Below are 17,195 nucleotides of genomic sequence, written 5' to 3'. Positions count from 1 at the left end.
ATTTCTGTATTTTTTTTGTAGAGACAGGGTTTCACCATGTTGCCCAGGCTGGTCTTGAACTCCTGAGCTCAAAGTGATCCGCCTGCCTCAGCTTCCCAAAGTGTTGGGACCACATACATGAGCCACCGCCCAGCTCCTTTTATAAGTGGAAAATCTTTAGAAGGATCTAAGTTAAGCTGACGAAACATTTCTTAAAAAGTTGATTAGTTTGCAAATAAACAAGAAAGCCCAAATACAACAAGTATAGACCCTTTTCTATTGACCAAAAAAAGTGGAGAAAACCAGGTTTTCAACATGTTTAGAGGGTGGGGGTTAGAGAGAGAGGGTAGAAAAAAAAGATAGGTTTATTCTAAACTGTTCTGTAAATTGCTTTTAGTCAACTGATAACAACGAAAAATAGACTGTGTCATCATGCCCGTGATGCTGGTGAAGATCAAATTTGTAAACAGCATTATGGCACATAAGGTCTCCATAAAATGCCACAAGACAGAAACAAAGCTGTTTTCTTAAATTGATGTTGATGAGCTGACAAAGGTTCACTCACCAAGCTAAATGGCTCACTTCCAAATAGGACATTATACAATTACAATTTGGTGTTTCAGTAAATAATAAATCATTACACATATCAGACAGACCTTCATGATTACCTGCAAATAGTTGAGACGGTAAAATCCATGAATGCTATGGACAATGAAAAAGGATTTATCTCCAGTTAGCTTATTTATTAGCCATTTTCCTCCAAACAACCAAATACAATTAAGAAGTGAAGTGCTAGAATATCACTGTTTTGCAACCCCTAGTGAATTAATGCATTTAGACAATTATTACAATGACTATTAACATCACAAAAAGAGACATTTTTGGGGGAAGACAAACAAAATGAAGCCTCTGGATCTGTGTCCTAAGGCAGCTGTTAGCCATGTGTGGGTATTTAAACTCAAATCAAGTAAAATTAAATAAAACTAAAAATTCAAGTTCCTCAGTCTCTTTCAAGTGTCTCAGTCTCTTTCAAGTGTCCACCTGGCACATGTGGCTAGTAGCTACCATACAGGCCCAGAATATTTTCATCATTGTAGAAAGTGCCATTGGATAGCTCTGCTCCAAAACTGCCAATTACTAAGAAACACAGAGGTAAGAGCAATATGTTAAATGACACCAGGGGGATGTGAACAGCAAAGTTTAGACTACGGGAAACTCAGTAGGATAAATGACCAAATTAATTCATCAAATAAATTGCAAGGAGAAACCTACAGATCAAAAGGTATTTAAAAGACATATAATCAACTGCAATATATATGACTTGAATCCTAATCCAAACTAAAAAAACTTTATAAAATGAGAAATCTGAATAACAGTAGTATAATTATCTTTTTTTTAAAATGACTTATCATTTGTAGCTCCAAACTGAAAATTTACGGATTAAATAATATGACAATTGAGATTTTGCTTCTACGTAAATTTGCCTCAATATAGTGGGCAAAGTAAAAAGAGGGACTTAAATGAAACACAACTGGTAGTGATTTAATAATGTTGAAGCTGAATATGGGGGTTTATTACACTTGCTCTCTACTTTTGTATATACTTGAAGTTTTCCATTATAAAAAGATAAAAGGAAGAGTGAAAGAAAAGAAAAATAGATTTAAAAAGACAACAATGAAAGATAAGAAAGAATGAAAAAGAGAAAGAGGAAGAAAAAAGGAAGGCTATGATATTGGTAGCAGACTAGGAAAAAGGCACAGGGAAGGCTAAGCTCTCTCACTCATCCCCTTTTCCTGCAATTCCATCTCCCCTCAACCACAACAACAAACAAAAAAGGCAAAAAACCTGTAAGCACTTGAAACAGGTTAGAACAATGGAAGGAATATGGAATTGAGAGTTGGAAATAATATACTCTGAATAACGGTGGACAAACTACTTGGCTTCACAGGAGATAGTTATATCCTGGTAGCTAAGGGTAAGGACTTTGTAATCAGACACATCTTGGCTTGGGGCCTTGGTAAGTTATTTAAGTCTTCTATATTTCAATTTTTTTACTATAATATGCAAATAATGACAATACCTTTTTCAAGGGCTGGATGTAAGAATTAAATGAAATAATGCATGTAAAGAGGTATAGTAAAGGGCATGGCACTTGGGGAAAACGTAAAATAAAATTTAGGTCCCAGTTTCTAGTTTCCTGAATAGCTAATAAGCAGAATTAAAAAGTTAGATAATCTGTTGGGCCCCTTCTGTCTCTAAAATTATAATTCTATAAAGTAGAATGAATTAAACTGATAAACTTATTAGGAATATATTTAGCTTAAAGAAACCAGCACGTACTATGTAAATTTCAGATAATAAGGTAGACTTGAAAATAAAGTCACCTTACTTGCCAAACAACCAGTAATCACACTTAGAAAGATGAGCGCTTATTCAGAATACATACTAGAATGTGTACTATGATTATATAAATCATCTCAAGCCAAAAATTTAATAACCAAACTTGTATGCCATTCAAGGCAGAAATTATTAGATCATAGGGTTTACAATCTTGAAGTTTGAGAAGTTTTTTACCCATATTTATCTCCTTTCTCTGTCATAACTCATTTTCCATTTGTCTTCAAACAAGCAAAAACCTTTCATCTTGAAACAAATCTTTACTTCCTGCACTTACCGACTTTTCCAGCTTTTTCCTTTCACTGTATCCATTTCTTCACCAATCAACTCAAAAACATTAACTAATCAGTTTGCATGAGCAGGGACATGAGTACAACATAGGCAGTAAGACACGATCCCTATATTCAAGCAATTCATAGTATAGTTGGGAAAACAAGACATATACAAAAACTGAATACATTTTTGTAAGTCTGAAAAATTACATAACTGTAATTTTTCTTTTCTTTTCTTTTTTTTGAAACAGAGTCTCTCTCTGTCACCCAGGCTGGAATGCAGTGGTGCGATCTTGGCTCACTGCAAACTCCACCTCTCAGTTTTAGCAGTTCTCTGCCTCAGCCTCCCAAGTAGCTGGGATTACAGGTGCATGCCACCACACCTGGCTAATTTTTGCATTTTCAGTAAGACAAGGTTTCACCATCTTGGCCAGACTGGTCTTGAACTCCTGACCTCGTGATCCACCCACCTCGGCCTCCCAAAGTGCTGGGATTATAGGCATGAGCCACCATGCCCAGCCCATAACTGTAAATATTTTTATTTTTAAAATTCTAATGCCTGCAGTATGACTTTTAGCTCCACTGCTCCAGTCAATCTAGAAATATTTATTGAGAGTTTTGAGTGTTAGGTACTGTTCTAACTGTTCTAGGCACCAAGGAATTCATCATAAACAAAGCAAACAAAAATATCTGCTGCAGGGAGATGTTTTTAAAATCTCTACAAACTGATTTTTTTTTTTTTTTTAACTAAGGGCCTTTTCTCAGATCTCAAACTCCTTGACTTTTCTGTGGCATCTGACACTGTTGACAGTTTCACTATAAATCATCACACTTATTTTGCTGAATATTATAAGCTATCAGCCCTGACTTCTTATCTAAATTCCAATTCCAAAAGTTTTAATTCCAAATCCCTGTCTTCATATAGTGGTTTTCATTGAAAATTCAACTCATCTCCTCAAACCAAATATTTTCCCTAACCTCCTAGAGTCATCAAGAATACTATTTACTCAGTTCAAAAACCTAAATGTCATCAAGACTCCATCCTGTCTTCATTCCCTACTGTTAAAGAAATAATGATTCCTCACTCACAGTATTTCCTTCTCTTTGAAGTAAGCTCTATGAATTTTAACAGCCCTGGTCTCTCTCCACACCCGTCATACACTTCTCCCATGATCAGGATGACTGACTTAGCTGACCATTGAGTTTGGTAGGAGAAAGCAAACATATGTATCACAGCCCTTACCTCTCCTCCTCTGGGATTAAGTCTAATTCTGTCACTTAGTGTGTGCCTGGAGATAAAAGTCACATTTGACACCTGTGTAACTAGTAATAAAAGTAATATTTCTGGACCTGTCTGTCTTATTTCTCAATTAATTAAGAACTTTGTTGGGGAAGAAGGATATTCATTAGGGTGACTATAGTATTCAATTAATTTGCTAAGTTAAAGAATTTCTAACATTCCAGATTTTAAGAAATTAGACTTTGCCTGCTGCTGGTGCTTCATTACAAGACACCTCCTAAAAAACATTCACCCTATAGAAAGAACATCAATAGAAAAAGAAACAAAGTGAAAAGTCAGGTAAGCCATGTTTCCCAAAGTAGCAGAGCTACTTTAAAAGCTTCCTTATTATGATTACACCATCAAGGGGCCATTATTGCTTTAAAAAGCTATTCTTCTGGTAGTAAATGTGCAGCAAGCTTAATTTGCAATAGTGATTTGAGATGTCACTGAATTCTCCGGTAGCCATTTAGATGAGCTGAATCAGTGTTGGGTCTTATAATCAGACAATATCTTGCAAAATCTTTCTACATCCACATTATTATTACTTATGAGAAGTTATGGTCCCAGTTAAGTAGTTCTCCCAGTTTTAAAACATAACAAGATCCACGTCATTACTTACAAACCCTTCTAAAAGATGACTGAAACTATTATTTCTTGAATGCTAAGGCTAGACGTACATGATCAAGACTATGAAAGAAAAGTAGGACTTTATGAACAGGTGGTGCTTCAGGGGGAACTTGCATAAACAGGTTCAACCAGAAAAAATCAAACCTACAGGCAACTTTTAAGAATAGTACAATGAATACCTACATGGTCTTCATCAAGATGCACCCATCCTTAACACTTTGCAACATTTGCTTTAATTCTCTCCATATATACACATATTACTACATACTATTATTTTGAAGGATTATGTTAGAATTTGTTATAGACATTATGTTCATTCATTTCTAAATCCTAGCATGTATCTCCTAAGAACAAGGACACCATCATACCTAACCACAATCTAATCACCAAATTCAGGATCACAGTATTGATATAATACTATTACTTAATATGCAGTCTATATTCAAATTTTACCAATGCAATTTTCTTTCATTCCAGGATCCAATTCAGGATCACATATTGCATTTAGCTGTTAGGTTTCTTTAGTTTCCTTTAATGTATAACAGTTTGTTAGCCTTTCTTTGTTTTTATAACACTGACACTTTTAAAGAGTACATGTTGATGTTTTGAAAAATTTCTCAAACTGGATTTGCCTGATTATTTCTTCAAAATTCAGATTGTGCATTTTTGGCAGGAATTCTATAAGCTAATATTTGCCTTCTCAGTGTATCGTGTCAGCAGACATGTCACTTTGTCCCATTATTGGTGATGTGAACCCTGGACAATTAGTTAAGGTACTGTCCAACAGACTTCTCCAAAAACAATTATACTTAATAAATAGTTGTATAGTAGCCTCTATAATTTATTTATTTTTATTTTTTAGAGACTGGGGTCTTGCTATGTTGCCCAGGCTGGTCCTGAATCCTTGGCCTTAAGCAATCCTCCCACCTTGGCCTCCCAAAGTGCTGGGATTATAGGCATGAGCCAGTATGCCTGGCTGCCTCTATAACTGTTATGCAATCTTACCTGTTCACAGACATCACGGCACATTTGGTTATCCTTTGAATGATTACAACACAATGCACCTAGGGAGAAAAAATAAACATAGAATGTTGTTCCACTGTTAAACAAGATGACTAAGCTAATTCAGATGGTTACATAAACCATTTATTCAATAGACTATTATTACTATTATTCATTTTAACTCAACAAACCTTTACTGAGGACCTATTACAAGTCAAGGACAGTGTCGGTTTGAGGACATAGTCCCTGTCCTCAAGAAGCTTGCAGTCTATTAGGGACGACTATCATGTAATAATTACAGCTACTGTTTAGTGTGTGCTTTCTATGTCCCATAATTTGACTAAGTTTGTTGTATGCATTTTCTTATCTAATCCTTACAATTACCATGTGGACTACAGATATTATTAAATCAATAATAAAAAGTCAACTGATAAAAAGAAAGCGAATTTTGTTTTGGACCTGTGAATCTGAGGTTCCTATAGAATATCCTGATGGAAACTCAGTAAAGTGAGAAATTCAAGTCTGGAGTGCAGGTAAAGCCAAGCCTAAAGATCCAAATTCAGAACTCATCAGCACAAAGGAGGTATATGGAAATGAATGATATTGTCTAGGGAGAGTTTCTAGTGAGAAGAGAACATAGCACCAGATTCTAAAGAAGAGCAACATCTGAGACATGGAAGGAAAGGAAAGAACCTGAGATGGAACAGTCAGAAAAGTAGGTTAACCATGAGAGTGGCATCACAGGAGAGGGAGTAGTTAGTGTCATGTACCATAAGAGTCAAGTTAGACTGAAGAATGAAAAAAGGAAATGGGTTTACTAATTAGCCACTTTGGTGAGCTTCACCGGTACTTTCTATGGAACTGGTAGGAGTGAATGATATTAAGGAGTAAACCAGAGGTGAGGAAGTACAGACAGACATCAAAAATAGAGTCATAAGAAGTCTGGCCATGATGGGAAGAAAAAAGAAAGTAGTAACTAGCAAAGATGCTAGGTTACAAGATCCCACCCCTACCTTTTCAGAGTGGAAAATACTTGATCTTCTTTACAGATAGAAAAGGGCAGTAGAGAGCTAATGTTCTTCTGATAGAGCCAAGTCTCAAGAGGACTCCAAAGAGGATAAAACCAAGTGTGTATGAGAAGGCACTATCCCTGGAAAGAAACAGGGAATACTTCTTTCAAGATATTTATTAACTTAAAAAACTTTTATGAGTAGCTTAAGTACTAGGCATTGATCATTCATTAAAAAAACATAAGTCTCTGTTCTCTTAGCGATTAAAGAGCAGATATTAAATAAACTATACATGTATATATACACATACATATATAAATACACACACACATATACATGGAGACAGAGAGAGAGCGACTATGAATGTGAAATGTTGGTAAATGTTATGGCAATAATAAAGCAGGTTAAAGGGTAAGGAGAATGCGTGTGTGGGAGTGAGTGGGTATTTTGTAGGGCAGGCTAGGAAGGCTTCACTCAAAAGATGTCACTCAAGCAGACACCTTAAAGTAAGGGAATAAGCCACATTGAATTTTCCAAAAGAGGGGAACAGCAAGTGCAAAGTTTCTGGTGTGTTCAAAGAATAGTAAGGAGTGCGGCTAGAAAAGAATGACTGAAGGGGAGAGTAGGACATAATGTGATCACAGAGGGAGACCAGATCATACAGGCCATCATAAGAACTTTGGTTTTTACTTTGAGAAGGATGGAAAAACCACTAACAGGTTTTGGGCAGCATGCTATAATCTGAATAATACTTTTAAAAGGCCACTGTGGTTCCTGTGTTAAAAATTTAATACATAGGAGCAAGGAAGGGAACACTAATAGGCTATTGCAGTAGTCTTGATACGGGACTGTAGTGTCTTCAACTAGGGTGGCAGCAGTGGAGATGGTATTAAATAATCAGAATCTGGATATATAATGAACATAAAGCTGGCAGGATATGCTAATGAATTGGAAATGGGATACGGAAGAAAAAGAATCAACAATGACCCTAAGGTTTTTGGTCCAAGAAAGTGGGAAGACAGAAATATCTAGAAATACCATTAACTGAATGGAAAAGCCTAAGGAAGGAGATCTGAGAGAAAGAGATGATCAGAAATTCAGTTTTAGATATAATTTTGAGATGCCTATTAGATATCCAAAACAATATATTGAGTAGGAAGTTGAATATATGAGTTCAGGAAGACTCCAAACTGGAGATGAGAATTTGGGAGTCACACTACGTAGATGATATTTAAAGCCATGATGGCATCTGGGAGAGACAAGATCTGAGAACTGAGCACTGCATTCCATCCTTCAGAGACAGGGGAGAGTGGCCAATGTATGGGAAGATAATTAAGAGAAAGAATGGTGTACAAAAAGCCAAATAAAATGTTTCAAAAAGACATTAACCATGTTAGATACTGCTATCAAGTAATGATCACAAACTGATCACAGTATTTAGCAACATGAAAGATATTGATGATGACCTTAAATAAGTGTCATCAATGTGAAACAGTACAGGCAAAAGCCTGACTGCAGCGAGTTCAAGAGAGAATCCAAGAAAAGAAAATACAGACAATTCTTTTGAAGATTCTACTTTTGAGCAGTTGTAGAGCACTGTATAATAAATAATTTGACTGGCCTTTCTCTCTGGTTCCTCCTTGGAATTTCTTGAGTAATACTAGTATCTTTGTTATGCTAATGAGGTGACCCCATGGTCTCAACTAGATTAAGCTTGCCCAAACCGTGACCCATGGGTCACATGTGGCCCAGGCCCAGCTTTGAATGTGGTTCAACACAAATTAGTAAACTTTCTTAAAACATTATGAGATTTTTTTTTTTTTTTTTTAGCTCATCAGCTATCCATTAGTATTAGTATATTTTACGTGTGGCATAAGACAATTCATCTTCCAATGTGGCCCAGGGAAGCCAAAAGATTAGACACCCCTGACCTAGATAGTTTCAGGATCGGGGCTGGGAACAGCAGAAAGAACAGTCATGTGTTTAAAAAGCTGGGGCTTTGAGTCACATGGTATCAACCTGATCTCCCAACTTCCAGGGATTGAAGGGGGACTGCAGATGGATCTCAACCATAGGGCCAATAATTCAATCAAGCATGCCTATGTAATGAAACCCCAATCAAAACTCTGGACATAGAAACTCAGTGGAGTTTTCCTGTTGAACACATTGATGTGCTGGGAAGATGATGCACCTGATTCCATAAGAGGACACAGAAGCTCTGCAATCCCTCCTAGATCTCACCCTATAAGGCTCTTTATTTGGTAGGTCTTCCTGAATTGTACCCTTTATATTAAAACCATAACTTAAAGTATAGAGCTTCCCACAATTCTGTGAGTTGGTCTAGTAAATTACTGAACCTGAAGGGGTCATGGGAACCCTGGATTTATAGCCAGTTGGTCAAAAGTGTGGGTGGCCTGGGGACCCCTGAACTGAAGCTAGTATCTGGAGTCAGGGCAATCCTGTTGGGGACCATGTCCTTCAACTTGTGGGGTAGGTGTTGATTCTGGGTGGCAGAACTGAATTACATTATATCCAGTTGGAAGTAAAACAGAACATAGAGAAACGAGGCAGCTCCTGGAAGGGCATGTGGATTTTTAAAAGAGGCATGTGTTTAGAAATAGGGATACAATAGTGAACAAAAAGTATGCTCTCTAACTTCATCCAGGTTACCATCTGGTAGTAGGACAAAATCTAGACAAGAGTAAAGACTTTAAGGACACTGATAAATTTTTTTTTTTTTTTGGACACTAATAAATTAAGAGAGAAGTTGAAAGCACCTTTTTCTCAGTGAAATAGTGATTAGATCTGAAAATAAATAGGGCTGGGAGAGGATTGGGGGCTTGAGTTGAAATTACAGAGGTCTGAAACAGCCATTTGGGAAAATAGAGAGAGGAAACAACTATAAATATGTTTCTCAAACTTGTGTTCAAAAGAACACTACTTCATCAACTTAGAGAAAGAAATGTCAAATTAGAGAAAAGGAAAAAGGTTGCCAGGCAGCATTATGGCTCCAGAGGAATTCATAAATTGGCTTTAGTGATAATCATCAGAGGCATGTAACTGTTGTAGAGTGCAGAAGACTGAAAAGAGGATAGGGCTGGAATGGTCGTTGGCTATCTAGGATTGGCAAGTCAAAAGACAAAAGGAGGGAAAAATACATTTCAGGCAGGTAGATCTGGTACAATCATTTAAAACACCTATTTTTACATTTATATATATTTAACCTGTGTGTGTGTGTGTGTGTGTATGCAACATAATCTTCTCTTGAAATAAAATCTATATAACTTCAGTATACATATTAGATAAAAATAGAAATTTTTTGATTGAAAGAATTGGTACTGAGGGGAAATGAATGACTAAACAAAGGAATAACAGAAGTCGTCTTCAGATCTTACCAACTAGGTTTCTGAATTTGAAACTGGAAATCATTTTTCCATAAAACAATGACAGGGTTGGCCAGGCGCGGTGGCTCACGCCTGTAATCCCAGCACTGTGGGAGGCCGAGGCGGGTGGATCACGAGGTCAAGAGATCGAGACCATCCTGGTCAACATGGTGAAACCCCGTCTCTACTAAAAATACAAAAAAAATCAGCTGGGCATGGTGGTGCATGCCTGTAATCCCAGCTACTCAGGAGGCTGAGGCAGGAGAATTGCCTGAACCCAGGAGGTGGAGGTTGCGGTGAGTCGAGATCACACCATCGCACTCCAGCCTGGGTAATAAGAGCGAAACTCCATCTCAAAAAAAAAAAAAAAAAAAAAAAAAAAAAAACAATGATAGGGTCTAGGATATTACTGCCATATTACTACAGTTTAGTTTCATAAAAGACTGTTGTGGGCCTGGCTTTCTAATACTATTTCTACAGCAAAATGTGTCTTGAAGTTCTAAACATTTGGCTTACAAAATTCTGAAGGACACATAAAAATTTCACTACATTTCAGAAGAAAAAAATGTGCCTTGATTGTAGTAAGACTGTAGTTATTTTTTGTTAAGGCTAACACAGGGAGGGCTGAAGCACTCATGAGGGTTTGTTTTTTTGAGACAATCTCGCTCTATCGCCCAGGCTGGAATGCAGTGGTGCGATCTTGGCTCACTACAACCTCCACCTCCTGGGTTCACGTGATCCTCAGCCTCCCAAGTATTACTAGCTGGGATTAGAGGTGTGCACCACCATCCCCAGCGAATTGTTGTATTTTTAGTAGAGATGGGGTTTCACCATGTTGCCTAGGCTGGTCTTGAACTCCTGGTCTCAAGTGATCCACCCACCTTGACCTGCCAAAGTGCTAGGATTACAGGCATAAGCCACCACACCCAGCCGAGGCTTTCTTATAACTCCTCATCTGCAATGGCACACCAAATTACATACATCTCCTAAGATTCTGCTATGTCCCTACCCTCATTAGATTGGGAGGGCAGACAGAAAAAAAGGCTTTCCTGAGTGATAATGATGTGCCCTTTTGAAGTGCTCTAGAAGTTGGCCTTTCTGTTACTAGCTTCTAACACAAAAGTCGTATGAGGGCAGAAAATCCTGCTGGTCATAAGCAAAGATAATTCAGGATAACATATGGTCCCAATAAACAGAAAAAGGCTCAGAAAAAGTAAACAATCAGGCAGACAGGAGTCTGATTTGGGCCCAGGGATTTTTGAAAAACGGTTTCTTGCAGCAAAGGTCTATTTAGAACAAAAACACAAAATGTGTTACAATTAAAATTCCAATAACAGAGGTTTTACTAAAAATATAACTATAAAAGCCTTTTTTTCCTATTTAATGGTGAAGGTCAAATTTATAGGGGAGTATCCCTCAAAGTTAAATTTTTTAAATAATTTTTTTCATTAGAAAACCTCAAAAATTTGGGCTGGGCGCGGTGGCTCAAGCCTGTAATCCCAGCACTTTGGGAGGCCGAGGCGGGTGGATCACGAGGTCAAGAGATTGAGACCATCCTGGTCAACATGGTGAAACCCCGTCTCTACTAAAAATACAAAAAATTAGCTGGGCATGGTGGCATGTGCCTGTAATCCCAGCGACTCAGGAGGCTGAGGCAGGAGAATTGCCTGAACCCGGGAGGCGGAGGTTGCGGTGAGCCGAGATCGCGCCATTGCACTCCAGCCTGGGTAACAAGAGTGAAACTCCGTCTCAAAAAAAAAAAAAAAAAAAAAAAAAAAAAAGAAAACCTCAAAAATTTGGAAAACAAGAAGAAAAAGTATACTTCCACTGTCCTGCCACAACATCTGCTGACATTTTAGCATATTTTCCTTCTAGTCTTCCCAAAAGACTTTTTGATACTTCTGACAAAATGGGATGAAAGAGGACAGCCTGAAGTATTCTGGTAATAGCTCCTTTCCCTCTTCCAAACAAGCATTCTTCTGTAACAGTACATGTCTTCTCTTGAGAGGATTGCCACCCTCCATGAACAGGACAGGGGACCTCTGCTCCATCACATTTTCTATCCCTATTCTTACCCTTAGCCATTATTGTATTAGTACATATTTTTCTTCCTTTGAAGAAAGGAAGTAAAAAAAAATAGTAAAAACTTACTAGAATCTTTAACATTGCATATTTTTCAAGAAATAAATGTCTACAAATAGACATCCATTCATATGCCTTCGTTATGAATGGGGGAAGAATTCAAATGCAATTAATGTGGCAATTAAGGGTCTTTATCATTTTCAGAGCAATTAAAAGGGATGAATTGGGTCATTCAACTACTATAGTGTAAAAAACAAAACTCTCCCAAGCCTAACGTTTTCTGTAAGAGAAGATAATGAATTCTAGATATATTCTGAGTTCATAATTTGATCCTAATATATTCTTCAAGAATAACAGTTTAAAACTCTGCTTATTCTCACAAAATGGAATTGAACAGATAAAGATGGAACAGTTTAAAATAAAATGTGATACTATTATGACGAAAATAAAAAGCACAGTGTATCTTCATTAAACACATCAGTATGAGTGTCATATCTTGCATTCTTATTCCAAGAGTCTGTGATTATAAAATTAATATAAATTAAAAATTGATTACTAAAGGCCGCATTTTTTGGGCTTAAGAAGTTATTAGTGTAGCCTGGAAATATACAAGCAGAATTATCCAATAATTAGAAACATCAATGTTCAGCTGCTGGTTTTGGCCATGTGTGTACTAAAGACAGGCAAGTAAGCAGGAAGCACATGCTCCCGCCACATGCAGAAAATGCAGCTTTAAAGCCAACTAGCTTTAAAAAAAACAAGTACACACTCTAATCCAAACTAAGAAATATCCATAGAATTATATAATTTTTGAAGTTAAAAGGGATTTTGCCACAGATGGCTCACAAAAGCTATAATTCAGTTGCTTAATGAAAAGCCATTCTTATTTCAAAAAAAAAAATCTCTCTAATTATGTCTTCCTAAATAACAACTAAAACAGTGTGTGTGTATAAATATATATACACATATACATACATATATGCGTGTGCATGCACACGCATTGAGTGTGTTTCACATACTTCAGGAGAAAAAACTAAATCTGAGTTGATACTGGAAAAAGGTCATTCTAAATTTAAAAAAAATTCAAAATCTGGTTTTATTTTTATTATTTATGTAAAATCTTATTTTTAATCAAATTTTTATTTTCAAAACAACTTGGAAAATGACAATCACTTTAAAAACATTTAAATGAGAACTACAACTTTAACTTATAAATACATTCAGGCAATTGGCACATTTAACCCTTTAAAAATATACGTGTGTGTATATCTGCATAAAGTATACAGTCAGCCAAGGAAGAGCGAAATAGTAAGAGGATAACCCATATACCCAACAACATTCCATTCAACCACCTCGATTTAACATTGCTAACATCTTGTCATGCTGCCATATCTATCTGTATGTATGTATGGATAGATACATGTTTTGTTTTTTCCCCTGAATCATTTGCAAGTTACAGATATCCTTCTCTACCTCTTGCCTCATATTGCACTGCTGTAACAGCCAATTACATTGTCAATTCTAGCACCAATATGACTGCCAGATTACTTTTTTAAGCAGGTCTTTCATGACATCACTTTTCTAATCAAGAGCCTACAACGGCTTCCTGCTATTCCAATTCTAAAATTTCAAAGTCTTTCTCTAGTCTTTCCTTCCCTAAACTTCTATTACTTTTAACAAAGAAAATCTACACTTACCTAGAACACAGTCCTTTGCCTGAAATGCTTGACGCCCCTTTCCTGCTGACTTAAATCCAAAACACATTACAAGGCTTAACTACCATCTTAATTCTTAGTAAGCCTTTCTTCTCCAACAACTTTAGACCATGTTGATGTTTTTGTTATTTAAGATCCTACTATTCTAGTAAGAATTGAAAACTTTAACACTTAACTCTTCTCTAATCATTTCATGTGGGTTCTCTTCGTATCCCCAGGTTAACTGTAAGCTTCTTGGTACAATTAGCACAGTGCTCAGCTCAAAAATTATATTCACTGGCCACGTGCAGTGGCTCACACCTATAATCCCAGCACTTTGGGAGGCCAAGGCAGGTGGATCATGAAGTCAGGAGATTGAGACCATCCTGGCTAACACAGTGAAACACTGTCTCTACTAAAAATCCCAAAAAATTAGCCAGGTATGGTGGCATGTGCCTGTAATCCAAGCTACTCAGGAGGCTGAGGCAGGAGAATCGCTTGAACCCAGGACGTGGAGGTTGCATTGAGCCGAGATGGCACCACTGCACTCCAGCCTGGGCAACAGAGTGAGACTCTGTCTCAAAAAAAAAAAAAATTATATTCATTGATTAATAAGGAATAATGGAAGTCCCAGCCAGAGCAATTAGACAAGAGAAAGAAATCAAGGGCATCCAAATTGGTAAAGAGGAAGTCAAACTGTTGCTGCTTGCCAATGATATGATCATATACCTAGAAAACCCTAAAGACTCATCTAAAAAGCTCCTAGATTGATAAATGAATAAAATTTCAGGATACAAAATCAAGATATAAAATCAGTAGCATTGCTATATACCAAGAGTGACCACTCTGAGAATCAAATCAGGAACTCAACCTCTTTTACAATAGCTGCAAAAAAAACCCCAAAAAACAAAAAACATACAAATATATCTAACCAAGGAAGTGAAAGACTTCTACAAGGAAAACTACAAAACACTGCTAAAAAAATCACAGATGACACAAACAAATGGAAACATATCCCATGCTCATGGATGGATAGAATCAATATGATTAAAATGACCACACTGCCAAAAGCAATGGACAAATTCAATGCAATTCCCATCAAAATACCATCATCATTCTTCACAAAACTAGAAAAAATTCTAGTTCCTAAAATGTCTATTTCAATCCTAAAATTAATATAGAAGCCAAAAAGAGCCCACATTGCCAAAGCAAGGCTAAGCAAAAATAACAAATCTGGAGGCATCACATTACCCGACTTGAAACTATACTATAAGGCTACAGTCACCAAAACAGCATGGTACTGGTATAAAAATAGGCACATAGGAACAGAATAGAGAACCCAGAAATAAAGAAAATACTTGCAGCCAACTGATCTTCAAGAAAACAAATGAAAACAAAGCGGGGAAAGGATATGCTACTCAATAAATGGTGCTAGGATAATTGGCAAACTGTATGTAGAAGAATGAAACTGGATCCTCATGTCTCACCTCATACAAAAATCAACTCAAGATTGTTCAAAGGCTTAAATCTAAGACCTGAAACCATAAAAATTCTAGAAGATAATATCGGAAAAACCCATCTAGACATTGGATTAGCTGAAGATTTTATGACTGAGAACCCAAAAGCAAATGCAACAAAAACAAAGATAAATACATGGGACTTAACTAAAAACTTCTGCACAGCAAAAGAAATAATCAGCAGAGTAAACAGCCACAGAGTGGGAGAAAATCTTTCAAAACTATGCATCCGACCAAGGACTAATATCCAGAATCTACAAGGAATTCAGACAAATCGGCAAGAAAAAAAAACAAATAATCCCATTAAAAAGTGGGCTAAGGACATGAATAGATAATTCTCAAAAGAAGACATACAAATGGCCAACAAATATGAAAAAATGCTCAACATCACGGAAAATGCAAATCAAAAACACAATGTAATACCACCTTACTCCTGCAAGAATGGCCATAATTAAAAAATAGAAAAATAACAGATGTGGTGGAAAGGGAACACTTTTACATTGCTGGTGGAAATGTAAACCAGTACAACCACTATGGAAAACAGTATGGAGATTCCTTAAACAACTAAAAATATATCTACATTTGATCCAGCAATCCCACTACCAGGGATTTATCCAGAGGAAAATAAGCCATATGAAAAAGAGACTTGCACATGCATGCTTATAGCAGCACAATTAGCAACTGCAAAAATATGGAACCAGCCCAAATGCCCATTGGTCAACAAGTGGATAAAGAAAATGTGCTTTGTGCGGTATGTGTGTGTGTACACACAAACACACACACACATCATGGAATACTACTCAGCCATAAAAAGGAATGAATTAATGGCATTTGCAGCAACCTGGATGGAGTTGGAGAACATATTCTAAGTGAAGTAACCCAGGAATGAAAAACCAAACATTGTATGTTCTCACTTATAAGTGGCAGCTAAGCTGTGAGGACACAAAGGCATAAGAACAATACAATGGACTTTGGGGGCTCGGCAGCGGGTGGGAGAGTGAGCAGGGTGTAAGGGATAAAAAACTACACATTGGGTACATCATAGTAGTGGGTGCACCAAAATCTCAGAAATCACCACTAAAGAACTTATCCATGTAACCAAACATGACCAGTTCCCCTAAAACCTATTTTTTAAAAGTAGTAATATTCTATAGTTACACAATGCCTTTTTTTTTTGAGATGGAGTTTCGCTCTTGTTACCCAGGCTGGAGTACAATGGCGCGATCTCGGCTCACCGCAACCTCCGTCTCCTGGGTTCAGGCAATTCTCCTGCCTCAGCCTCCTGAGTAGCTGGGATTACAGGCACACGCCACCATGCCCAGCTAATTTTTTGTATTTTTAGTAGAGACGGGGTTTCACCATGTTGACCAGGATGGTCTCGATCTCTTGACCTTGTGATCCACCCGCCTCGGCCTCCCAAAGTGCTGGGATTACAGGCTTAAGCCACCGCGCCCGGCCTCACAATGCCTTTTTAACAAGAAAAAAGTACAACACATTTTCTTTCTCACTATATTAATACTACTTCAGTACCATATTTCATATGGTAACTCATATACAATTTAGAAATCATCATATGATTTTTAAGTCAAAAGATAAACTGGACCAAATCATATACTCAGGTAAGATGCAGACGGCCAGTTGGTGGTGGGCTCTGCAGCTGTAAGGTCAAGAAGAGTTGGGGCTGGGAAGCTGACATTTTATGGGGGTGTGGAAACCATGTGCAATAAATAGGAAGCTGGCTGAAGGAGAGAAAAAAACTGCAAGAGATGCACACAAGAGAAGCCATGAGAGATAGAGACTGTCTCTAAAAGAACACATGGCAAGTCTAGTTTCCTGCCAGTCTTGGTTCCTGTCAACTTTCTAGTTCCTGTAGCAGTCCCTAAGGTAGAGATGTGCTAAATTTCCTACCATTGGCTTTCCATGTGATTTCCCGTTAAATGCTATATAACC

The 17,195-nt window shown here is 37.2% G+C and overlaps 1 protein-coding gene across 3 annotated transcripts in view; it reads right to left on the bottom strand.

Moving 5' to 3' along the window:
- The window catches only part of RECK (reversion inducing cysteine rich protein with kazal motifs), an 88,748-nt gene that overhangs the window by 66,530 nt on the left and 5,023 nt on the right, over nt 1–17,195 (bottom strand). For 2 of the 3 annotated variants that reach the window (XM_032240049.1, XM_032240050.1), the window contains exons 2-3: nt 5,563–5,621; nt 648–681 (exon numbers count right to left, since the gene is read on the bottom strand). In XM_032240049.1, coding sequence (XP_032095940.1) covers nt 648–681; nt 5,563–5,576 — 48 coding nt within the window. In that variant the 5' untranslated portion in view covers nt 5,577–5,621. The remainder of the gene's footprint in view (nt 1–647; nt 682–5,562; nt 5,622–17,195) is intronic. The other variant, XM_032240048.1, reaches the window with a different exon arrangement.

Source organism: Sapajus apella, unplaced genomic scaffold, assembly GCF_009761245.1.
Source record: "Sapajus apella isolate SASKATOON/1434 unplaced genomic scaffold, GSC_monkey_1.0 scaffold46, whole genome shotgun sequence".
NCBI lineage: Eukaryota > Metazoa > Chordata > Mammalia > Primates > Cebidae > Sapajus > Sapajus apella.
The sequence above is the reverse complement of the archived record's forward strand: the minus strand, read 5'-3'. Positions and strand labels throughout refer to the sequence as shown.